Source organism: Panthera uncia, chromosome D4 (assembly GCF_023721935.1).
Source record: "Panthera uncia isolate 11264 chromosome D4, Puncia_PCG_1.0, whole genome shotgun sequence".
Lineage (NCBI taxonomy): Eukaryota > Metazoa > Chordata > Mammalia > Carnivora > Felidae > Panthera > Panthera uncia.
This window is the reverse complement of record NC_064807.1, coordinates 81658987-81686024: the sequence shown is the minus strand read 5'-3', so window position 1 is coordinate 81686024 and position 27038 is coordinate 81658987. Positions and strand designations below refer to the sequence as shown.

The window sequence follows — 27038 nt, the reverse complement described above, 5'->3', positions numbered from 1 at the left end:
TGTCAATAAGAAGGAATAATTTATCATGTTGACATTTTGCCTTGGCCATCAACTACTCCTTTTTTTCTCCAGGCGGACCCCGTAATGGTATTGAATGATGATAATACCATTGTTATCACATCTAATCGCCTTGCGGAGACAGGAGCACCATTGCTGGAACAGGGCATGATTGTGGGACAGTTGTCTCTGGCTGATGCGCTCATTATTGGTAATTGTAATAACCAGGTAAAGAATTGTGAAGGAATTGTGCTTAAAATTCAATTTAAAAAAATAGTGCTTATTATTACAGAATTACAGATTAACATCATGTAATTACTGTTTCCTTGTAAATATCCTAAATCCATTTGTGAGGAAATGTTTGATTAAATAACACAGTGTCCACATATGGGCTGTATTACAGGCATTTAAAGGTTTAGAAAGAATTTGTAATCACAGAGGAAGATATAGTCATGATATAGTTAAGTAAAAGTAAACTTGGTATGGAGGTATGTAAACAGGATTATTTCATATATGTTAAAATGTCTGTATACATATATGCACAGGCAAAAGGACTAGGAAGAAATTTACCAATATCATAAAAGGTTTATCTCTGAATAGCAGAATTATAAGTAATTTTTATTTTCTTCTTTACAACTTTCTAAATCTGTATATTACTTTTACGGTCAGGCAAAAAAAAAAAAAGAATTATTTTTAAGCATATTTGTCATAGCAAATTTCAGATTTTTTTGGTGACAGAATAGTTCCATGATGATGAGGATTTAATGTACTAGAAATGTAAATTTACTGGAAATTATGGGATATCAGAAAAGTGTCAAGTGAATACATTTTTCTTTTTTTTTTTTTTAATTTTTTTTTTAATGTTTATTCGTTCTTGAGAGACAGAGCATGAGTGTGGGGGATGCAGAGTGAGAGAGGGAGACACAGAATCTGAAGCAGGCTCCAGGCTCTGAGCTGTCAGCACAGAGCTCAATGCGGGGCTCGAACTCACGAACCGTGAGATCATCACCTGAGCCAAAGTCAGACACTTAACCGACTAAACCGCCCAGGCGCTTTGAATGACTACATTTTTCTGTATGCATTATTTACATGTTTTAATTTTGTATCCTTCTCTTACACTTTTCATTTTTGTTACTGTTAACTTTTTCTAGTACTTCTCCAGTTTTAGCTGTTAAAAGCCATTGGTTTGCAAATTTAATTTAAATTAAAACATTGCCTGCCTATGGGCAGAAGACAGAACAGACATTTCTCCAAAGACATACAGATGGCCAACAGACACATGAAAAGATTCTCAACATCACTCCTCATCAGGGAAATGCAAATCAAAACTACAATGAGATATCACCTCACACCTATCAAAATGGCTAAAATCAAAAGCATAAGACACGAGTGTTGGTAAAGATGTGGAAAAAAAGGAAGCCTCCTGCACTGTTGGTAGGAATGCAAACTGGTACAGCCGCTTTGAAAAACAGTATGGAGGTTCCTCACAAAATTACAAAATAGAACTACACTATGATCCAGTAATTGCATTACTGGGTATTTACCCAAAGAATACAAAAACATATTTTCAAAGGGATACATGCACCCCTATATTTTTTGCAGCCTTATTTACAATAGCCACACTGTGGAAGCAGCCCAAGTGTTGATCAATAGATAAATGTATAAAAAAGAGGTGGTATATATATATACAATGGAATTTTCTTCACCCCTAAAACAGAATGAAATCTTGCCATTTGCAACAACATGAATGGAGCTAGGGAGTGTAGTGCTAAGTGAAATAAGGAAGTCAAGGAAAGACAAATACCATTTGATTTCACTCATATGGAATTTAAGAAACGAAACAAATGATAAAAGGGAAAAAAGAGAGAGAGAGACAAACCGAGAAAAAGACACTTAACTATAGAGAAGAAACTGATGGTTACCAGAGGGGAGGTGGGTAGGGAGAAGGGTGAAATAGATGATGGGGATTAAAGCATAAATCATGATTAATAATAATAATAATAATAATAAACATTGCCTACCTGAAGTTCTATATAAGTATTATTCAAAACAGAAAAGGATGCGGTCTTAAACATTGTATAAGGCCAAAATTTACTGAAGAGGTTATGAAATACGGGCCATAGCCATATTTCAGCAGGTTACCTTGCCAAAAAAAGTTGTTTTTGTTTTTGTTTTTTTAGCATGTTTTTTTAAGGATGCTAATATAGGTCTTGTTGTTTACATGACTACTTTTTGTTTTTAAAAATACCCGAGGAAATTGATGGATAAAGATATAAATAAATGGAAAGATACATGATAAAGCAAATACAGAAAATTTTAATGGTATAGAATTTAGATGATACAATGTATATAATTCTTTTAATTTTCTGTCTTTTGAAATTTTTTATAATAAAACACTGGGGAATAAATTACCCAGTGTCATTAAGTACACATGAATGTCAGGAGTAATATTATGATCAGAGACTTCTAGGTCTGTATACTGTATTAATGGTAAGTTTGTTTTGCATGCAGGTTAAGTTCAGTGAGCTGACTGTCGACATGTTCCGGATGTTACAAGCCCTGGAAAGGGAGCCAATGAATTTAGCTTCCCAGATGAATAAACCAGGAATGCAGGTGATCTTCTCTCCACATTTGCAATTTTGGTAACACCATCATTGCTTCTGCTCCTCATGGAATGCTGTTATTCAACAAATGCCATGCATGCGAATAAAGAACTCTCTCGATGAGGCACAGGAGAGATAAGCACAATAACAGTAACATGGAGTAATAAAAAGATATTTGATGAAGAGTATAGTAAAAATAGGCATTGATAATTCATCCGTCAAAATCAGCCTGTATGTGTCTTGTTTTCTGTGTGTGAATATAGGAATCAGCTGATAAACCTACCAGACGAGAAAACCCCCACAAGTATCTGCTCTACAAACCAACCTTCAGCCAACTCTACACGTTCTTAGCAGCATCTTTTAAGGTATATATGATCCAATACTTTTTATTGTATGGGGGGAAGTGTGCCCTAAATAGAATCTGAGAGTCACTCTTTTCTTTGAATATTTGAGTCAAGAATGTAGATAAAATATGAAAATGAAATCTGCATTCAGTATACCTAATCACAACTATTTTAGGAATGGAAATTGCTTATGTTGTTATGAATGTTCCTTACCATTAATTGAGAGTATTGATTAATTATTCTTCTTTCTCCAGGTTTTTATTACTAACCTACTGTAGATATAACAGTCAGATTGCACAGGCATGTTATGTATTTAGGCAGCTCTGGGAAGCCCTGTGGTCATCTGAAAGAACCATGAGAAGTAGTGAATTCCTCCCAAAGTTTATGTAGAGGAAGCCATGGGCAGGAGTTTATCTTGTAGACCCATAGTCAGGATCTTTACTTCACCATTTCAAGGTTTGTCAAGAACATTCTCTAAATGATGAAATTTTTAAGGCAGAAAATGTCTTCAAAACTTTGGGCAATAGTTATAGATTATTGATTCATATTGACTCTTTGTTGTATAAACAGTTATGAGTTGAAACCAGCAAGAGTGACTGTCCTCTTGGAGAAGACAGTGATACCTTACGTTAGGTTCTTGTCCCTGCAACTTTAAAATGTCAGGAACTTTGAATAAAACTGTTTTTTGTTTTGTATATGTGATTTTCTTTAATTTCAGGAGCTGCCTGCCAATAGTGTACTTCTGGTTTACCTGTCAGCCACTGGCGTTTTCCCCACAGGTCGTTCTGATAGTGAAGGTACAATAAAGGAATGCTCCCTGTCGTGAGCAGGGCTTGAATTCTCTTTATTTTCTACAAGATGATGGCCCATAGCCCACAGACCATCCCAAGCTTTCCAGAGAGGCTTCCAGATTTGAAGCCTGGTCTCTTTGTTGAATTGACAATCTTGTAGATACCCCAGTCTGTTTTATTTGCTGAAATATTATACTTTGAAGTCCACGAATCATCAGCAATTCATATACTAAATGCATGCCTCATTATCAAATTTGCCAAAGGCACATATATATTTGTATACGTATGGAATAACTGAGCCTAATTTTCTACTTCACATCATTGAATTTTTGTGGGCCGTTAATGTGTCAGGGAATCTGGTCAGCGGCTTTATTGTGGCTGAAAGTCTTTGTAGAAATCAGTGCATTGCTGTAACTGTGAAAGTTCAAGTCCTTGTCATGATTGTGTTTCTGTCCTTTATTTCATTTTATGGATTCAACCTGAAGAATATTGGGATGCTATTTCAGAATGAAAACTTTTTAAAACTATTCAGAATATATGAGTCCAGAATGTATGAAATTGGTCAGAATAGATGAGTAACTTGAATGTAAATTAGGCAATTAGATCTTTGTCTGGACAAAAAAAAATTTTTTTTTCTTAACGTCCTTAACATTTTCCTCTTCATCTGTTTGTTGAAATTTGCATTCCTTTATACAATGCATGTCCCTGCCATCTTCCTTGCATGACGTACAGGTCCTCTTAAAGTGTTAAAATGAAAACAAAACAAAATAAATCTCAATGTCTTTTCATTCAAGTGATTTTTAAGGGGTAAAATATAATACAACATTAAAAGTTACACACAATCATAAGCTACTTTGAAGTTTTTCATAATAAAGCTAGTAATTTTATTTTTAAATAAATGGAAATTTTGTAATTTTTTTAAGTTTATTTATTTATTTTGAGAGAGAGAGTGAGCGAGCAGGGGAGCAGCAGAGAGAGGAGAGGAGAGAGAATCTCAGGCAAGCTCTGCGCTCTCAACACAGAGCCCATTGTGGGGCTCGATCTCACAAACTATGAGATCATGACCTGAGCTGAAACCAAGAGTCGGACACTTAACCGACTGAACCACCACAGTGCCCCTTTTTCCATGTTTTATAACATAAACTGTTGAATCAGGTTTTCTGAGCTCCCATTTAACATATTGACCTCTTCTTTTCCTTTTTTTTTTTTTTTTTTTTTTTTATTTTTTTTTTCAACGTTTTTTATTTATTTTTGGGACAGAGAGAGACAGAGCATGAACGGGGGAGGGGCAGAGAGAGAGGGAGACACAGAATCGGAAACAGGCTCCAGGCTCCGAGCCATCAGCCCAGAGCCTGACGCGGGGCTCAAACTCACGGACCGCGAGATCGTGACCTGGCTGAAGTCGGACGCTTAACCGACTGCGCCACCCAGGCGCCCCATTCTTTTCCTTTTTTTAAAGTACAAGAGGTACTAACTAAATGGTCCTTTGGGAGAGATGATTCCTAACATCCCATAGCTGTTCCATTTAGACAAGAGTTCAACTAACCAATGTGATCAGTAGGAAAGGCTAACTTTAAAACCGAAAGTACAGTGGCTGACATAATAGTGATAATAACAGATTTTTTCACACACAGAAATTTGGCATTCCTTTTCTAAAAATGAAGTGTTTATCAATGAGAATTTTCGAGTCTCACTCAAAATTTTTCCCTAAATTTTATAATTGGTGGCTCACTTAAAATTATATTTAAGAAATTATTAGGTCTTCTTTCTGCAACTTTCTCACTTAGATAATTTGGTTGAATGTGAGATTTTGATTTTGCTTGAAATGTAAAGATCGTTTTGAACATCCCAGCTCTCCATCCCTTTTACTACCCAGAATGAGGGGGTGCAGTAGATTCTTGTTTTGTTTCTCATTATCTTCTGTTTGAAGAACTGACAAATAATTAAATGATTTTTTTAAATGTTGAAACAGGCAACATGCTGAAATCATTTAAATATTGCATTAAACTAGGATGTTAAATTTTAAAATGTTTAAAATGTTTTGTGATTCTCTTCCACTTGTATCAATCAGAGATTCACACAAGACCTTTGAATTTTGAGCATCAGATCAATGTTATTGTCCAGCTGAAGTCTAGGATTCTTCCCTTGTTTTTATAGGTCCTTATGATTTTGGCGGAGTACTTACTAATAGTAACCGGGATATTATAAATGGAGATGCCATCCACAAACGAAATCAGTCCCACAAGGAGATGCACTGGTATGTATTCTGGTGTCTCTCCTTATTATAAAAGTAAACGTCTGTTGTAGAAAACATTAAGTGAATGGGGACTTTTTTTAGTACTAGAAGTATTCCCTCAGTATAACACGTATTTGGGTTCTAGCAATATTTCAGGCTCTGACTATCCTAGGAAATTAGAATTTTTGGCTGTTCTTTGTTTTTAAATTTTTCATTCAGTATTATATGTCAGGCACTATTCAGTCATGGGGATATGTCAGCGAACAAAATTAACATTCAAGTTGGAGGAGATTTTACGTGTATACATAAATAATATGTCAAGACATGATACATGTTAACATCCATGCAAGAAGCTTTTTTAATATAAGAGTCTGTTGTTTAGATATAGTATAAATGAACTTAGGTGTATGATTTTAAGGAAAGTTCACCTATGAATGTTCACTCTTTTTCTAAGTACAACACATTCACTGCTTGGGCCATTATTGGCTCTAGAATTTTTCTAGCTGAGAGATAGCAATTTCTTGTTATAAAGGAGACTGGACTTGTCTGAAACTGCATTTCTAATCGCATTTTACACAAAAATGTTATAGCTGTTCGTATTGAGAAAGGGAAGACAGAGAGGGAGATATTTCAAATTATGTGTATAGTAGCTAAGATTCCTCCAAGCCATATGTTGGTGCTGTCATTGACCTTAGTTGTAGATGATTTATATTAGAAAAACTTATGTTTGGGGCACCTGGGTGACTTAGTCGGTTAAGTGTCCGACTCTCGATTTCTGTTCAAGTCGCGATCTAGAGGTTCGTGAGTTCGAGTCCCACATCGGGCTCCACACTGACAGTGTAGAGCTTGCTTAGAATTCCTTCTCTCTCTCTCTCTCTCTCTCTCTCTCTCTCTCTCTCTCTCTGTCTCTGTCCCTCCCCAGCTCTCTGTTTCTCTCTCCCTCAAAGTAAATAAACTTTTTTTAAAAACCTGTATTATTTAAAAGAAAAACTTACATTTGAAACATATTGGTTTGATGATGTTACTCATTGACACATCATTTTATATATTTATGTTTACATTTGCATTAATATTTTTACACATATACCCATTGTCCAGTAAGCTACAGATAAGAGAGCATGCACAAAATTGTTATCTTTTCCTATGCACTGGCTCCCAAACGCATATTGTGGGACTTCAGCCTTTGGGTGCCATAGGTCTTCTGTGGGCCAGTGAATCTATACGTTTAACAAGCACCCCATCTGATTCTGATGCAGAGGTACAGAGGAAACGTAAAGAATAGTAAAAGGAGAGCCTGTGCTTATTACTGCAATGTTAAGATATAGCTTGAAATATTAAATATCTTTAAAATAAATACATTGAAATACAAATCTGGTTGTGTTAGTACATCCTGTTTTCAGAACATTTTCTTAGAAGGAGCTTTGAAATACTAGCCCAGCACCTAAATGCTGACTTGTGGGATTTTCCTATTGTATGTTTTGTCCATCTGTATATCTGTTGACTTCTCTTTAGCTTGAATATTCCTGTATAATAATGATCTCTGAACATTTTTCTAGATAAAACTGCTAACGTGTGTATCCCAGTAAATGGAGACGTGTTTTGTCTCTTGCTGAGTTCATCTTTGTTTTTTGCTCAGTGCCATGATGAAAAGGAGATGTGAGCAGACCAAACTGAAGAATAAGATTTCTAAAACTTGGCCAGTTTAGTTGTACATTTATTCATCGTTACCATTGTTTTGTTTTCCCAGCCTTCATCCTGGAGACCTCTATCCTTTCACAAGGAAGCCACTGTTTATTATCGTGGATTCATCCAACAGCGTTGCATACAAGGTGAGTTCCACCAGCACCATTGTGCATGTTAGACATTATGGCACCACTCCAAGGTAACCAGTCTTAACATGTGCCTTTTTATTTTGCTTTATTTTTTTACATTTTAGCAGTTTGTATTTAGTCTTTCTTTTCTTTTGAGGTTGTGCATGCTAGTCAGGATCTGGTGCTATGAATAGAAAAAAGAAGAAAACGCATGAATGGACACTCAGTGGAAAATAATAAATCCTCCTGCAGGAAAAAAAAAATTCAAGATTTCCAAGATCTCTGGTGGGAGGTTTATTTTTGTTATATAACCCAGAGTAATTTTCTTTTATAGGAGTAGGAGTATATAGGAAATTTTTATTTTCTAGTTTTCAAACGTTTCTCCTTTTCCACACTGAGCTGCTATAGTTTAAATGAAATTTCTATTCCATCTTACATAGTCACAGTCTGAATATCAACATAAATTGTTTTAGATGCACTTTTTTTTTTTTAATTTGTGACACTAAGTAAAAAAAGATGGCCCTGAATGCTGAAATAAGTAACAGGGAACTAAAGTGAAAAACTTTTGGTTTTATATTTTGCTCTTGAAGCAATGGGTTTCAATGACTGTACAAAGAATGTCCATAGTGAAACACTTTAAAGTTGGATATTAGAATTCAAACTACAGTAATTTACAGGAAAATGAAAACAGAATCTTTGGAGTCCTTTGTATGTGGTTGGAATATTTCATTAGTCAACAATATGTTCAAAAATACGCTAGGAACACAGATCTGCCAATTAAAACTATTTCTGTTGTGGGTGTTCGTACAATTAGATAGAGAAGCAAATATTAGTAGATTTATTTTTGGAGAACAAGGGAAAAAATGTCTGCTAGCCAAGAGATGACTCCAAACATATGCTTTCTATCTAATTTTTATGTTTAGTTTCACTTTTTAGAGTTAGTGTCTAAACTTCAAGAGTATCCAATCCACCCTACATTTTTCAGCATATATCCTGCTACCCATTTTGTCAAGTTTCACAACTCTTGATGTTTAGGAAAATTAGCTGTCAACTTTATTAAATCATGTGTGTGTTGTTGCTTTTAATCTTTGAGGGGATGGGAAGCTGCTGAAGGAAAGAAAAGGTTTATTGGCTACCTCATTCAAATCTATAAAACCAGAAGAGTTTTGTTCCTTGACAGAATTCAAAGGAAGCATTCTGTGACCTTGTCAATGACAAGGAATCATTTGCTACAGTTTAATGATGTGACAATATGTTGATGTACTAGGTCCAGTGTATTACTGAATATGATCTAGCATGTGTTTAGAGTATTTTAGCAATCTATTAATTTCCCTCAATTTGATTGGATATTTGATGCCCCCTTTTATAATCTCAAGAATATCATTCATTGTATGTGCCTGCTATTTCCAAAGTGCTGTTTGGTTACAGAATGGGTATTGAATGCTGATTTTTATGTTTTTGTTATTTTATTTTTTTTAATGCTTATTTATTTTTGAGAGAGAGAGAGAGAGAGACATCATGAGTGGGGGAGGGACAGGGAAAGGGAGACACAGAATCCTAAATAGGCTCCAGGCTCTGAACTGTCAGCACAGAGCCCGACGTGGGGCTTGAACTCAGGAACCGTGAGATGATCACCTGAGCCAAAGTCGGACGCTTAATCGACTGAGCCACCAAGCACCCCTTGAATGCTGATTTTTAAAAACACTGTTGTGCATAGTTGGAAATGTATTTCCCTAATTATATATCATGATTTAATTTGAGATTTCAGTATTCTGATACCCAGAATGACAGTGGACTAATAGAAAGCTTTTCTTGTTTATTCGTTTCCTCTTGATGGCACATGCAATGTCACTCCTTTAAAAAATTAAATTGTCCAGAACATACTTATCTACATACGCATTAGGCAAGTCAGAGCATGGCAAAGACCAGTTCTTTTTAAAAATTAATACTAGGGGTGCCTGGGTGGCTCAGTCGGTTAAGCGTCCGACTTCGGCTCAGGTCATGATCTCGCGGTCCGTGAATTTGAGCCCCGCATCAGGCTCGGTGCTGACAGCTCAGAGCCTGGAGCCTGTTTCAGATTCTGTGTCTCCCTCTCTCTCTGACCCTCCCCCGTTCATGCTGTCTCCCCCTATCTCAAAAGTAAATAAACGTTAAAAAAAATTTTTTTTAAAAGTTAATACTATTCGGTACCTCTAAATCAAGTATGCAGTCGTCTGTGTTGACATGTGAAAGTGTCTGATATTTACTTTTCCCACAAAGCATGTGTGAAGAGTCTTAAATTACCATTTAACATATTTCTAGTGAAAAAGAACTGTGTGATTGATACATTGTTTCTTGAGGATCAACTTTACTGTGTATGTTTCACATATATGAATGTTTCATGAGCATGTTTGCTGATGTTTTTTCATATAAATACAAACATTTCATGTATACTTCTTCATTTAAATATTACTTTTTTATTTTTGTGAGAATTAAGCTCCTGCATATGGTTTAAAACTGTCGCTCACAACTCTTTCTGTGTATCAGAAACATTCGAGTCCTTCTCAAAACCATTTGTACCTGGGCCCCAGCTCCTGTGACTCTGCATCACTTGACTTGGGGCCGGTCTCAGGTATCAGTACAATTCCAGTGTGTTGTCAGGGTGGGGACGACTCAGTCAGCAAGGTGTTACCAGAAACGGCAGTTGCCATACTCCTGCCAAACTCCTGTTTGCCTTTTCCCAGAGGCCACCAGTTACATCTTTTGTAGCTGATTATTTGTCTGAATAACATGCTCGTGTTGATACTTCTTGATTCTTCATATTCAGGCATTATGTACTGATGTCCCATTGCGGAAGAGAAATTCAGCTCTTTCCTCTTCTTATCCTCTGCTCACATTTATACCTTTTACTTCCTTTTCTCCCCACAGTAGATTTCTTCTATCATGATTTTGGTTCACTGAATATTTCATGCTTATATTATGATGACTGTAAAATGCATCTAACAGTTAAGCCATATAGTAAACTTCTTCTTTCCCAAGCAACTTCCTGCTTTTCCTGGGGCAAATAATTATGTGACTTTGTTCCTTGTTTTTGTCTGAAAGTCACACTGATTCAGCCCCGGTCTTCTCACCAGGCACCTACGTCTTGTAGGTTGTTCGGATTCATCTGTCTCTTCATTTTTTCTTTGTGCTGAATTACCCCTCAGAGCCTCTGAACTGGTGCCCTCTACAGAACCCTCGTCCCAGAACTCCACTTCATTGTTATCCTGAGAATTCATTATCTCTCCTTTGTTTCCTGAATCCCATGTCTTCCTCTTGGACTCTCACGTACTCTCTCATTTTGGTGCAGCATCTCCAGGAGCAGCTTCCTAGAAAGGCTGAGCAGGAGGTAAAATATCTGAGGTCTTGCACTCCTTCAATTGTTCTTTAATTTACTGTCACCTTTTAATGATGGTTTTGGTAGAGACTGGAAATTATTTCCCTTCAGAATTTGGAAGGGATTGTTAATATTGCTTTCTAGCTTCCAATGCTTCTTGAGAAGTAGAAAAGCATTCTCATTCTGGATTCTTTTTGTGACCTGTTTTCAGTCTCTGGAAATGTTTGGGATTGTCAGTTTGTCCCCAGTGTTTTTCACCTTCATTACGGTGTGCCCTGATCTGGGTTTACTTCATGGTACATGGCATGTACTTCCTGAGTTTTTTCAATGTGGAAACTCTGCCCATTTACTTGAGTTGCTCATTGATCTCCTCTCCCCATTTTCTCTGTTCTGTATTTCGGGAATTTCTGTCATTCCTGTATTGGACCTTCTAGTCTAGTCCTCTGTTTTCTTGCCCTTCATTTTCCATATTTTGTTCCTCTTGCTGTTTAGGAGATTCCCTTGCCTTTATCTTCTAACCTATGAGATTTCTTACTTGTTTTCTAGATGTTTCTTTCATAAAGAAATAAATGTACGTGTATGTATATACAACAAATATGCGGACACGTATACAATCGTCTTGGTTTTGATCTTGTTTGAAATATCTTCTCTTACCTTTGAAAATATCACTTGATCATTTAAAAAATTCTCCCTGCATGCTGTCTTTTTCCTCCATGTTGATTTGTTTCTCTTTGGTTTTGTCTGTATATTTCTTATTAGAGACTTTTCTCAGAGTATCATAATGCTTGTTTGCTCAGGTTTGAGAGAGGAAGCTAGCACAGTGATTGGAATCTCTGCGATTGTGGGCAGGGCTTGTCACACTGACATGCTCAGTGTGATGGTTTAGCTGGACCATTTAGCTGGGTAACCTCTGATGTCAGCATCTTTAGGTCTTTTTTCATGGTCTGCTCAGATGCACCAGGATGTGATTATCAGTGCTATGCTTTGTTTCCCCTAAAGTCTGTGTGTGTGTTTCTATTTGTATATACATATATCTTTATGTCTCCATTGTCTTACACTTAAAATATTCTTAATAATGCATGTTGAATGATTAAATGAAGGTGCACATTATTATCTTTATTTTGTAGTTGAAGAAACTTTGCCAATGGAGGTTAGGTATTTTGCCTAATTGATTCCACCAGTCTTTGTTATTCCAAAGCCCAAGCTCTGTCTGTATTTAGGAAAAGAGGAGTTTTGCATGCCAGTCCTAACCTCATTTCAGAGGACAGTGATTGAAACACCAAGATATACATGGGAAGTATGGCCCAAACTTCCACTCTCAAATTGTCATTAGGGAATGGGCAGGTTGAAGTGGTTTTATATCTGTGGTCACATAGTACTAGCAGAGTAAAATAAAATCCCTCAGTCATGTTGGGTAACACGTCTTTCATTTCTGCTTTCTTTTCTTTGGAAGAAGAAAATCCTTTGAGTATTTAAATATTTGTGACAGAGCCGGATCTCTGCCAGTGAGCATAACTTACACATTTGTCAAAACAGTCGTATTTACGTAAACAGCCCCATCCTACAGTGTTTGACTGATGGATGCAGATTGCCGCAGGCTGTCAAGATGTTCACCTTCCTAACCAGAGCATGTGAGAACTCTTCTGCCAGCCAGTTGCACTCATTCCATTTCTTTTTTGCTACTTTGAAAGACCATCTCTTTGTTTTTGGCCTTCTGCAGTTATACCGTGATATGTCTAGGTTTTGCTTCTTTATATTTAACTCACTGGGATTTGTTGGATTTCTTGAATTGGTACGTTGGAGTGTTTCATTATTGCTGGAAAATTCCTAGCCATTATCTCTTCAGATATTTGCTGTACCCTAGCTTCTCTCTCATCCCCTTCTGAAACTCTGATTATATATGTATATTTAATAGCCTAGCATTTGCACTGTGTCTTCCACATCTCTTGACTTCTCTTCTACATTTTCCATCTTTTTGTGTATCTGGTTGAGATTTGGATAATTTTTTCTGATCTGTTTTTCAGTTAACAAATTCTTACTTTAGCTGCGATTAACTTGCCTTTAAATCCATTTGTTGAGTTTTATATTGGTTGTGTTTCATTTCTAGACGTTCTGTTTGGTTCTTTTTCAAATAATCCATTGCCTTTTTAATTTTTAATTTTTAAAGTTCTTATTTATTTTATGAGAGAGAGAGTGTGTGCACGAGCAGGGGAGGGGCAGTGAGAGGGAGACAGAGAATCTGAAGCGGGCTCTGCACTGACAGCAGAGAGCCTGATGTGAGGCTTGAACTCATGAACCATGAAATCATGACCTGAGCCAAAGTTGGACACTTAACCCACTGAGCCACCCAGGTGCCTCTCCATTTCCTTTTTTATACCTTCTTCTTTTCTATTTTCAGGTTTGTTCTTTATTTCTTTAAACTTAATAAGCATACTCATTTTACTCTTTATTATCTAGCTGATTAGGCTTATACCTGAAATCTGCTTTTGCTGCTGAAAGATACCCTTTGGTATTTTTGTATTCTTATACGCTTGATGATCTTTGACTGCTTTCTTCTCGTTATCCTTAAAACTATTTGCGGGAAATGGACTGAGGCCTGGAATGAAGATACTTTCATCCAGAGAGGGTCTGCATTTGCTTCTGCTAAATACTTGGAGGCACTACCAAGCCGTGACCATGTTTTTACGATTACTTCCATGGTATGAATTTGGGCTGCAAACATGTGAAAGGGGCAGCTTAGAGTTAGAACACTCAGGCACTGTTGTGTTTTGTTTGTCTCTGTTCTGTTCAGTACTGAGAAACTTCCCTGCAGGCCCCTTGAGGAGTGGTCATGGGGGAAGGATGGTAAAGTTTGGTTTGGGTTCATCCTTACACTAGGGGCGTAGCCTAGTTTAACAGGGCTGGTTTCCTGTTAGACTCCCGTCTTAGGCAGACCCTGAGCTCGGACTTGTGTCCTCCTCTCTGGATAAGACCTTTAAAACCTGAATTCATGTTGTTCAATTGCCTCGGGGCTAAAGATGTCTGGAGTCAGCTTATTTTCTCAGTTTCTTCTACTGGTTTTTCCACATTTCTGTGACGTCTTATCATTGGTGCACCCTGGGCTCTGTCTTTTTCCTCTTCTTTTCCAGCTACAACTCACTCTCTTGATGCCCTTATTTAACATTTGGGTTTTGTTCTGTTTTAATTTAAGTAATCTCTGCACTCACCACGGACCTTGAATCACAAGCCCAAGATCAAGCGTCGCATGCTCCACTGACTGAGCCAACCAGACGCCCCGAAGCCCTTATTTAGTTTCATGACTTTAATTACAATCTCTATGCTGACAATTTCTAAATTCCTGCCTCTGGCCAGACCTCTCTCTGTTACTCCAGACTTAAGTATAATCTACCTGCTCCGTATCTAATTGGTGATTCCAATAAAGATCACAAATTTCACATGCCCAAGACAAAATCTCTAAGACCTCTTCCTCCTCCAGCTTTCCCCAGATCAGTTAATGCAGTTAATGACTGTTACTACACTTTGATAGTTGCCGCAGCCCAAATCCTTGGTGTCATACTTGCCTCCTCCTTCCCTCACATCCCACATCCATTTCAGGAAATCCTCTTGGCTGCAAATGATATATCCAGAATTGTCCCACCTCCACTGCCATCACCCTGACCCATGCCATCATCGTGTGGCCCTTGAATTCTTACAGGAGCTTCCTTAACAAGTCTTCCTCCTTCTGTCCTTGCTTCCTTACAGAGTGTGTCTATAAGTCAGAGGACATCACTTCTCTACTCAGAATTTCCAGAGATGCCTCATCTCACTCAGAGGGAGGCTTCATGTGATCTGCCCTCACACACCTCCTCGCTCCCCTCAGATGCATCTCTGACCTTTTCTCTTGCCCGTCTCCCTATTGTTCAGTTCTCTTCAGCCACATTGACCTTGGTATTCCTCTAACTTACCTGGCAGTCTGCTGCTTTGGATCTTTGTGTCTATTCCCCCTGTCTTGAATCCTCTTCCAAAGACACCCACGTTGTTCTTCAGGTGTTTGATAAATTGAAGCCTCTCCATAGAGTCTTCCCTAATTGCCCTATGCATTATTTTTATTATTTTTTAAAAGATTTATTTATTTTGGGGCACCTGGGTGGCTCAGTCGGTTGAGCGACCAACTTTGGCTCAGGCCACGATCTCATGGTTTGTGAGTTCGAGCCCTGCGTCGGGCTCTGTGCTGACAGCTCAGAGCCTGGAGCCTGCTTTGGATGCTCTGTCTCCCTCTCTCTCTGCCCCTCCCCCACTCATGCTCTGTCTCAGAAATAAATAAACATTTTAAAAAATTAAAAAGAAAAGATTTATTTGTTTTTGGATGAGCACAAGCAGGCAAGAGGCAGAGAGAGGGGAACAGAGGATCCGAAGCAGGCTCTGTGCTGACAGCAGAAGCCCAATGTGGGGCTTGAACTCAAGAACCGTGAGATCATGACCTGAGCTGAAGTTGGATGCTCAACCGACTGAGCCACCCAGGTGCCCCCCTAATTGCCCTATTTAAAATCATATGCCAGGGTGCCTGGGTGGCTCAGTCGGTTGAGTGTCCAACTTCGGCTCAGGTCATGATCTTGCAGCTCGTGAGTCCGAGCCCCACATCAGGCTCACTGATGTCAGCCGGTCAGCACAGAGCCCACTTCAGATTTTCTGCTCCTCCCCTGCTTGTGCGCTTCCCAAAAATAAATAAATATTTTAAAAAATAAGATAAAAAATAAAATCATATGCCCCCTTGCATTCTTTATACACCTCTTTATTTTTTCTTAATTATCATGACAGCTTCTTTATAGTGCCATCCACCATTCTAAGCACTTTACAAAGATATTTTTTAAGTGTTTACTTATTTTTGAGAGAGAGCAGGGGAGGAACAGAGAGAGACGGGGAGCGACAGAGACGGGACAGAGGATCCAAAGCGGGCTCTGTGCTGACAGCAGACAGCCAGTGTGGGGCTTGAACTCATACCCTGCAAGATCACGACCTGAACCAAAGTGGATGCTTAACCGACTGAGCCACCCAGGCACCCAGCACTTTATCAGTTTAAAAAAAATGTTTAATCCTCAACAACCCAAGGTGTTACTTTTATTATTCCTATTTTTTTACTGATAAGAAAACCACTGCACAGAAAGGTTCAGTAATTTGCCCCAGGTCACACACACGATAGGTGGCTGAGTTGGGATTTAAACAATCTGATTGTAAAGTCTGGGCTGTTAACCATACTCTGCTGTCTTTCCGTTTGTAGCAGTTGCCACCTTCTATGATATTGTGTAACAACTTGGTTTACTGTGGGTCTCTACCGGCCACCTCCACCCCATCTAAATGCCAGCTCCTGGAAAACAAGATTCAAAGAAAAAATCTGTTTTGTTTACCCCTGTCTTCCTAGCACCTAGAACAGTGTATAGTCAGTGGGTTTAAGGAGTATTTGTTAAAGAAAAGAGATCTTTAAAAAGGACACTATGTACTATTTTAAAGTTACAGAGATGTTTTAAAGTATCATTAAATAGATAGTTTTATGGGAGAAAAAGAGCTATTGTCTATAAGAAGGAAATCAGAGCGGTGCCTGGGTGGCTCCCTCCGTTGAGCGTCCGACTCTTAATTTTGGCTCAGGTCATGATCTCACGATTTTGAGATCCAGCCCCGCATCAGGCTCTGCGTTGAGCATGGAGTCAGCTTGGGATTCTCTCACTCTTCCTCTCTCTCTCTCTCTGCCTTTCCTCTGCTCTTGTTCTTTCTCTAAAATAAATAAATAAACTTAAAAAAAGAGGGGCACCTGGGTGGCGTGGTCGGTTAAGTGTCCAACTTCGGCTCAGGTCATGATCTCACGGTCCATGGGTTCGAGCCCTGCGTCGGGTTCTGTGCTGACAGCTCAGAGCCTGGAGCCTATTTCAGATTCTGTGTGTCCCTCTCTCTCTGCCCCTCCCCTGCTCACACTCTGTCTCTCTCTCAAAAATAAAAAAACATTTTAAAATATATAAAATTATTAAAAAGAACTATCCGTTCTATACCAATTAGGTCACAAGATGCTTGTATGACCTTGAGCACGTTCTTGGTTTTACCTGTGCCACTTTTTCTTTCTCTGCAAAATAAGTTGGCAATACTGATCTTACAGTATTGTTAAGATTACAAGTAAGGATCTAAGAAGTCTAGGATGATCCCTAAAAGGCAGTATTAGCATTCAGTAAATTATAGAAATTATTATGATGATGACTCTTTCAAGACACAAATAATACACACAAAAGAAAACCCTACCCCAGATTAGTTAATCATTATAGATTAGAAAATTTTAAATAAAATACTAGGAAATAGACTTATTTATTAATAGAATAATCTAACAAAAGAGTTTATCTGAATCATATATGTATTTTGTGAAAATCAATCAATATTGTATCCTATGTCAATAGGATAAATAAGAAAGATCACATGCTTGTCTCAGGGGTCATTTTGTGAAATCTAATAAAATTCAGTACCCATTCTTAATGGAAAAAAAACACAAAACTCAGCTTATGTGAAAAGCCTCTATATTAAGTAGCCAATTTTGGACTTCCGAGTGAGAAACATTAAAAGTATTCTTAGTTAAAATAAGAAAAAGAGAATGCCTGCTGTCATTTTTGTGATTGATTTTGTTTTAGTCCTAACCAGAATTGTTTAACATTCTCCAAATAAAACAATGAAAAAGGTTGTCCAGACGAATATGAGGTGTAAATATTGAAAAGAAAGAAATAAAAATCTTTAAAAAAAATTTTTTTAATGTTTATTTATTTTTGAGAGACAGAGAGAGACAGGGCATGAGCGGGGCAGGGGCAGAGAGAGAGAAAGGGAGACACAAAATCTGAAGCAGACTCCAGGCTCCGAGCTGTCAGCACAGAGCCTGACACGGGGCTCGAACCCACAGACCATGAGATCATGATCTGAGCCGAAGTCGGACGCTCAACCGACTGAGCCACCCAGGCACCCCAGAAATAAAAACCTTCAATTATAGATGATACAATTTTACATTTAGAAAATCCTAAGGAATCACAAAACAACTTAATATGCATATAGATCCAGCAAAGTAGTTAGATATGGGATGAATATACAAAAATAAATAGTAGTGTTATATATGAGCTATAGCAAGTTAAAATTTCTTCAACATATGTTCTATTTACATACATTTGCCATAATTTTTCTTAGATATAATAGCATTAAATCATATAATCCCTACATGGGGCAATTATGAGACATTCCCAAAAACTTGCAAATAAAGAAAATAAGAATCATAAGGGAGTTAAACTAAAATTAATTACCAAATGGGTTAGAACCAGAGACACGTGAGGTATCTTTAAAGAAACAGTTTTCCAGGCCTAAAATTTAAATATAATCTGACTGAAGGGAATCAGAGGTCCCCAAGATCATCCCCAGGCTCAGCAGTTCACAAGGACTGATAATTCTCAGCCTATAGTCACACTCAGTACTGAGATTTCTCACAGTAAAAGTCTCAAAGTAAGAAGGCACATGCAATGAAGTCTACAGAACAGCAGGTACAAACTTCCAAGATCCCTCTCCAGTAAAGTCACAGTGGATGCCCTCAGTTTCTGTAGCAACAAGTGAGATGACGCAGGTGAAATGTTTACCAGGAAAGCTCACTAGGAACTTGGTGCCCAGGGTTTTTATTAGGGACTCATTGTGTAGACACCCTTTGCCTGGCACTTCCAAAATGCCATTCTCCTAGAAGGAAAGCAGGTGCTCAGCATAAACCATCTTGTTTACAGTCTAGATAAAGTGAGCCACTCTTACCAGTTCTGCTAATGGTGGGAACCCTCCCCAAATCTAAGTCCCCAGAAGCCAGCCTGCGACCAACTTTCTTAAGCAGGCCTTTCAAAGGATTGCTGTCAGGCTTTAATGAAAAAATGACTAACTCTTTGCACACAATATTTAAAGAAAAAAAGAAGAGAAAGGCTTGTCAACAAGAGAAACAAAGAGAAGAGAGACCTTGGGACATAAATAACAGCCATGTGCATTTTAACACTATCCAAGATCAAGAGCATCATGGCCAAAGATCCAGTAGGCCATTCCTGCAGTGTGGATAAATATCTCCAGCTGCCTTATCTGAAGAATGCTCCTTAATATCATTCATCTTGCTCCCTTTGTTTTGATTGCAAGAAATTGCTAATTTATTTGTTTAATTTTTTTTATATTGCTACTATATTCACAAAGTCACAAAATCAAAAATCTCAAAAAGGCTTTGTTATGATATCTCTTTAGCTCTCCCACTCCCAATTGACTCAGTTACTCTCTCTATGGGGAATTACTATTGTCTGTTTCTTGTTTACCTTTCTAGAAATTTTTTAAAAATGCATGTATAAGCCAAAACAAATACATAGTCTTTAGTCTTCTTGGCTGTATAAATAATACTAACATACTATACACAAAGTCTCTATAGCTTACTTTGTTTTCGCTTAGTAAGAAATGTTGGTGGGGGCACCTGGGTGGCTCAGTTGGTTAAGCGTCTGACTCCAGCTCACGTCATGATCACACAGTACATGGGTTCGAGCCCCGCGTCAGGCTCTGTGCTGAAGCTCAGAGCCTGGAGCCTGCTTCAGATTCTGTGTCTCCCTCTCTCTCTGCCCCTCTTCCACTTATGCTCTGTCTCTCTCTGTCTCAAAAATAAATAAAACATAAAAAAAAAGAAAGAAATGTTGGTGATCTTTCCATATCCCTTCATAAAGAACTTCTTTGTTCCTTTTTTATAGATGCATAGTATTCCATTGTATTGTACCATAATTTATTTTTCCAATCCCTTGTTGCTGGTCATTTGGTTGTTTTTAGTCCTTTACTATTGCTAACAGTACTGCAAGGAGTAACGTGGGACTCAAAGTTATTATAGGTTTGAGAATATATTAGTAGCATCAAATTTTAGTTGTGGGATTGCTGTTAATGGACTACGCATCTGAATTTAATAGATACTGCCAAATTGTCTTCTAACGAGTTTGTACCAATTTATACTCCTACCATCTACGTATGAGTATTTGTTTTCCTATAGTCTTGCCAATAGTGTATATTCTCAAGCTTTGGTAAATTTTGCTACACTGGTAGGTTAAAAATGATATTGCAGCATAGCTTTGCTTTTATTGCTCTTATTAGCAGCAAGGTTGAGCTTCTTTTCATATTTTTGAGCCAGTTGTGTTCCCTTTTCTGTGAATTTTCTGTGATCTTCCACCCATTTTTCTGTTGGGTCAGTGGTCTTTTACTTAGGGATTTGGAGAAGCTCTTTCTATATTGAGATTAATCTTTGTAATGTGCCTTGCAGGTATTTTCTCCAGTTTATCATTTTGCTTTTGATTTAGTTTATGCTGTATTTTACTATGCACAAGGCTTTGGTTTTGTAACTGGGCTTATTAATCTTTTTAAGTTGATTTATTTATTTTTTTAGTAATCTGTATACCCAGATGGGGCTCAACATGGGGCTCGAATTCACAACCCCAAGGTCAAGTGTCACATGCTCCTCCAACTGAGCCAGCCAGGCGCCCCTGGGTTTATTAATCTTGATCATAGTAGTTAGGATGATCTTCTAAGGTATAAAAATCATCCTTATTTTCTTACATTTTCTTTCTGCACTTTTATTGTTTATTTATTTTTTTTTATATTTAAATCTTTGATATATCAGGAATTTATCCAAATATGTGGTGCAAAGTATACAGCCAACTTTTCTCTGGATGGCTATCTTAATTTTTTCCTACTGGGTAGCCAGCTAGCCATCAAATTTTCCTACTTCCTTTTTTTTTTTCCCCCAATTTTTAATTATTTATTTTAAGTAATCTCTATACCCAACATGGGCTCAAACGCATGACCCTGAGATCAAGAGATGCATGCTCTTCCGACTGAGCCAGCCAGGTGCCCCAAATTTTCCTACTTCATAATTTGATTCTTTTTTTTTTTTTTCTTTTGAGAGAGGGAGGGAGGGAAGGAGGGGGAGGGAAAGAGAGAACTAGAACTAGTGGGGGAAGGGCAGAGAAAGACTCTTAAGCAAGCTCCACACCCAGCACAGAGCCTGACACGAGGCTCGATCTGATAACCATGAGATCGGGACCTGAGCCAAAATCAAGAGTCGGACATGTAACACACCGAACCACCCAGGAGCCCCTTCTACTCCCTAATTTGAACTATCATCTTTATCACATATACTCAAGTCCTATCTGTTTTGGGGTCTAATTTTGGACTCTTTGCTCTCTTCCATTGGTCTTCTGCCCACTCTTATGCCAGTGCCACATATTTTTAATTGCGGAGGCTTAAAAGTATGTTTCAGTATCTCATGAGTCTAGTTGCCTCTCTTTGTTCTTTTTCGGAGTTTTCCTGGCTAATCTACTTTTTTCCATATGAACTTTAGAATTATTTTTTTCAGTTGCAGGAAAAAATATCTGGCCATTTTTATTGAGGTTGGTTCAAATTTTAAAAATTAGTGGGATGATATCTTTAGAATGGGTTTCTCTCTAAGAACATCCTTTAAAGAAAGCATATCCTTAAGCGAAGAGTGGTCTAGTTTGAGTATCAGCTTTCATTCCCACTGTAAATTAACATACCGACATTCTGGTTTTATAGGTCATTCTGTGTGAGCAGTAATTTGATTCACAATGAGAAGTGGTTGCAAGTCTTCCCTGATTACTTCTCAGTAAGTCAGGTTTTAGAGCCCGTGAGGCTGAGAGCCAGATCCTAGAGCTTGGGAAATTCCATGCTTGTGTATATTGCCCAATGACGTGGCCTTTTGGTAGATAGCCAGATGACCTCTCCCAGTAACACTGCAACCATGTATATGCCTTTATTTTAAAAATCAGTAGTTTCCTTAGTAAACTGCACTATTTTTTAAAAAACAAATTTTTTTTTTTTTAACGTTTATTTATTTTTGGGACAGAGAGAGACAGAGCATGAACAGGGGAGGGGCAGAGAGAGAGGGAGACACAGAATCGGAAACAGGCTCCAGGCTCTGAGCCATCAGCCCAGAGCCCGACGCGGGGCTCGAACTCACGGACCGCGAGATCGTGACCTGAGCTGAAGTCGGACGCCCAACCGACTGAGCCACCCAGGCGCCCCTAAACTGCACTATTTTAAGAAAGCCTATTTTGGGGGCGCCTGGGTGGCTCAGTCAGTTGAGCGTCCGACTTCGGCTCAGGTCATTGTCTTGCAGTTCATGAGTTCGAGCCCTGTGTCAGGCTCTGTGCTAACAAACAGCTCAGAGCCTGGAGCCTGCTTCGGATTCTGTGTGTGTCTCTCTCTCCCCCTCCCCTGCTCATGCTCTGCCTCTCTCTGTCTCTCAAAAATAAATGTTAACAAAAGAAAGAAAGAAAGCCTATTTTGCGTGGTAGTTATACACGGATGGCAGTCTCTTCAGCTGTTACTGATGTTTCTGCATCTGTCTATGAGTAAAAGGGCCCTATCTGTACACTAACGAGGTACTTTGACAAACTACTATCTTTGTTACAAAAAGTAACTATCTTTGGCCAAATCTTTAATGAAAGTTTTAAATTCTTATGTTACAGAATTTCACAAACTTATTTGGACAGCCACTAGTGTGCTTGCTTTCTCCTACAGCGTATCCAAAGGCTTTACAAGGTACGTTGTCGTTACCTGTTATATCAGTAGGTTGCAGATAACTACTGTGTACATTTTGAATAATACTGATCTCTGTCTTCCCAACCTATAATGATCACATGTGGCTTTATAGTATTTAACGTGGCAGCTTTCACTCTGAAATACACCCAGAAGTCTTGCCAACGACTAGACTTCTTTAATGTGCTACCATTAGGTCTTGAGATAATTCTGAAAGAAATGACAAATCATCCCTGAGAAAAATGTGGTTTTTGGTCCCTTACTGTTGGGGAATTCGTGATTTGTGAATTTTACAATTTGTTTGGCAGGTATTGTTTTCTTTTGTTTTTTGTTCTGGTCTGCCTGTCATCATTCATATAGCATGATTTCCTGTATCTCTGGCTACCTAATTTAGGCATCTTCTAAGACCATGAGATTTCTGGTCTAGAAAACTTCTCAGCCTCTGCCTGAGAGTTCGGAGAACCCAACTGGCACAACTTAAGGGTTTCTTTTATTCACATTTTTACCTTGTTGTATTTTTTAAATAAAAGAACCTCTTTTCAGTGTGCCAGGGAGACAGTGTGCCAGTGTTTTGGCTGTTTCTCAGGTGGCTGAGAAATGAAAGACTTTGTCTTTCATAATTTATCCTCGATAAGCAACACTAAAATCTAATTCTAACTCCCAGTCATTAAGCTATAGGTAAAAACTAAACAAACCTAACACTGTTTTAGCCGTACTTGTCACTGTTTCACTATCTCCCTGACTGCGAATAGTGCTGATGTCTCTCTGTGGGAGATGGCATTTTACTGCTACTTCCCAGCCAGAAGTCCTGTCTGCTGACATAGTTTGACACAGGAAGTGATGGTCAGCATTTGAAAGCCTGAGAGAAGCTGGAGACTTTTCACCGTTGTTTTAAGGTAAGTTTTGCTATTTAACAGGGAAGAACATGTAGAAACATTAAGTTCATGTATCCAAAAGCCAAATTACTAAGGGATAAAACTTACCTTCAAACAACGGTAAAATTCTCCTGCTTTGAGGACTTTGTTAACGTGTTTGTTATCATTTCTGGAGAAATATAACCTCTTCCAGTTATTTAAGAGTGCGTTTTCCTACCAATTTGTCCTATCAAGATGCAGCTTTGTTTAAAATTGCATGATCTAATGTGTTAATACCAAGATTATTTGGTCCAAAAGGCTTTACTGTATAGAGGGTAAAAACACCAGGCTCTGGAGGCAAACTGAATTTAAATCCCAACTTAACCACTTACTCGGTGTGTGACCTTGGGAAGTTACTTAGCCATTCTGTGCCTCAGTTTCTTTCCTATCAAATGGAGATAATAATAGTACCTCCTTGTTAAATAATTCTGGATATATAGTAAGTATTCAGGATGTACTATCATTTTTTAAACTATCATTATTCTTGATGCTTACTACTATGCTCAGTTGTGGTGTATGTCCTTAACAGTTTTTAGTTTAGTACCATATCTTTGTGCTAGAAAAGCTCAGACCTTTAATCCCTTAAATTTGGCCTATCGGGACACAAAACTAGCGGATACCTAAGTATTTGGAAGGTCTAATTAGATTACTGCCCCTCTGGTATCTAAAGTATACAGTTCTGGGGCATCTGGGTGGCTCAGTCGGTTAAGTGTCTGACTTTGGCTCAGGTCATGATCTCATGGTTCATGAGTCCAAGCCCCACATCGGGTTCTGTGCTGACAGTTCAGAGCCTGGAGCCTGCTTGAAGTTCTCTGTCCCCCTCTCTCTCTGCCCTCTCCCATTCATGCTCTGTCTCTCAAAAATAAATAAACAATAAAAAATAAATAAAATAATAATAAAGTGTAGAGTTCTCTCTTTAACCATGAGTTGCATGATTTATCAACAAACCTTTACTCGGCATTTATTTATGAGGTTCTGTGCTGAGCACTGGGGATAACACTCTAACCCACACAACACAGTATGCTCCTCACACAGCCAACTATCTCGCCAAAGATGCATTTCTTGCAGGTGTTTCATAGGAGCAAGCACATGGAACACATAGAGGAACTCCTAACTGGCCCTTGAAGGTGAAGAAAGTGGATAAAAAGATGTTAAAGTTGAAGGATATATTGAATTATATGAGGCTTGTTCTAGCAGAGCAATAGTGTGTGAGCCCTGATATAAGACCACTGTGATGAGAGCTTATGGAACATTTTTTTTTAAGATTTTATTTTTAAGTCATCTCTACACGCAACGTGGGGTTCGAACTTACAACCTTGAGATCAAGAGTCACACGCTCTCCCGACTGAGCCAGCCAGGCACCCCAGTTTATGAAATATTTAGAGAAATATAAGTACTTCCTGCTAGCGGAAGGGTAGGGTGTGGGATTGTGTGGCCGAATCATGGAAAACCTTTTAGGATTTGTGAAGAAATGTAACTGGAGGACAGTGGGGTATCATCAAAATGTTGTGAACAGAAGAGTAGCCTGGAAGAGCATTCAGGCCACCTTGTGGAGAATGAACCGGAGAAGAACATTGATGGAAATAGGGAGATGGTGGCGGCTTCAAAAGATACTAAACCCAGAGAGCCAACAGGATTTGGCGATGGACTAGATATGAGGGAATAAGGGAGAGGAAGGAGGCAGGGATGGACTTCCGGGTTTCTGGCTGGGATCCTGGTAGAAATGATGGTAAGAAGCAGATTTGTAGAGAACAAAAGAGGGAAGAATTTGCTTTCAGTTTCTGACATGTTGGGTTGGAGGTTACCTTTGAGACCTAGGTTGAGTATTGTAGTCTTGAGCAATTCTGTTCAATAGGAAGACAATGTAATTCACTTATAATTTTAAGTTTTCTAGTAGCCACATTTCAAAAAAAGTAGAAAGAAACAGGCGAAATTAACATTAACATATCTTTTTGTACTGAGGCTTTGAAATCCCACTTATATTTTATACTTCACGGTGCACCTCAGTTTGGACACATTTTAAGTGTCCAGTAGCTACAGCAAGACAATGCAGTCCTAGACCTAGCAAGATCAATCTAGGCTGCAGATAAGAGAACTGGGAATTAGTTGGCATGTGATAACTGAAATTATGGGAGTAGGTGAGATCAGCATTGTGTAGGGGGAAAGAAAGAAAATACTGATATTTAAGGGCTAGGCAGAGAAAGAGCAACTACGAAAGGAGAATGAGAAAGATTGCCAATTCTAGTACTCAGAGAATGCTATCATGAACGGCCCACGTACTTGCCATATTTGGATGAAATTTGTTAGTTGGAGTGAACAAGGCAAAGGAATATGTACCTTTTCCGTTTCTCTTAAGTTTATACTAGGCTCTATCGTAAGTTTGTTCAGCAGAAAGTAGTGTGCCTGGGATGTTTTTGTAGTTACATGCAGAATCTACTTTGTTGTGATTTAATGATATAAATTTAATACATTGTCACGATATTAAATTATTCCTCAAATGCATCTCTTATTTTTTGCAAAACTGTTGTCTCTATATATAACATGTTTGTTATTACAGATCAATCTCAACGAGGTAGCCTCTTCACTCTCTTTTTGAACAATCCTCTAATGGCCTTCCTATTTGTCTCTGGATTGTCAAGCATGCGCAGAGGCCTATGGGAAAAGTGTCAAGAATATCTTCGAAAAATCAACCGCGATATTGCCCAGCTACTGACCCATTCACGTTCAATAGGTACCCTACTAATCTAACTGCACACTTAACATACTATAACAGTTCTTAAATTTTGAAATTGTTTGAATTTTTAAAGGTATTTGTTGAAGGCAGGAAAGTTGAGAAGGTTTTCCTGATCTTTCTTCCCCTTGCAATGTGTTTTCCTTTTAAGCATCTTTTTACTGTCATCTTTCTCCTTTTTGCAGATCAGGCATTTCTCCAGTTTTTTGGAGATGAGTTTCTTCGCTTGCTCCTCACAAGATTTATCTTTTGTTCAGCCACCATGAGGATGCACAAGATTTTTCGGGTAGGCAAAGAATATTATTAATGACCAATTTTACCATTTTAGGAATTTAAGAATCATGTATTATATTTTATTAAATATGTTATATTAAATACAATTTGAATAGATCCAAAGGCATTTTACAAATGAATGTGTAACATAGAATGATGACCAATATAAGATACATCTGAAAACTCAACATCCAGTTTAAGAAGTAGAACATTTTCATTACCTTTTAGGCCCTTCCCAGGTCCTCTCTCTCTCTCAAATGAAATTAAAATCCTGAATTTTATACTCAGCATTCATCTTTATGGTTTTGCCACATGTGTTTGGATTCCTGCACAGCATATGGATGGATCCACGTTGTATGTCTTCTTCTACAGCTTGCTCTTTGTTCAC

General features: G+C 38.2%; 1 protein-coding gene across 2 annotated transcripts in view; it reads left to right on the top strand.

The window, feature by feature from the left end:
- Positions 1–27038, top strand: part of SCAI (suppressor of cancer cell invasion) — a 153022-nt gene that overhangs the window by 103437 nt on the left and 22547 nt on the right. The window contains exons 9-17 of one of the 2 annotated variants that reach the window (XR_007457370.1): positions 73–225; positions 2509–2610; positions 2864–2965; positions 3663–3741; positions 5893–5992; positions 7719–7800; positions 22663–22735; positions 23485–23628; positions 26204–26286. Coding sequence is in view for 1 of the 2 variants with exons in the window: in XM_049628734.1 (XP_049484691.1) it covers positions 73–225; positions 2509–2610; positions 2864–2965; positions 3663–3741; positions 5893–5992; positions 7719–7800; positions 22663–22735; positions 26204–26377; positions 26563–26663 (966 nt within the window). In the remaining variant the exon portion in view is untranslated. Of the gene's footprint in view, positions 1–72; positions 226–2508; positions 2611–2863; positions 2966–3662; positions 3742–5892; positions 5993–7718; positions 7801–22662; positions 22736–23484; positions 23629–26203; positions 26378–26562; positions 26664–27038 lie in introns of those variants that run through there. The other variant, XM_049628734.1, reaches the window with a different exon arrangement.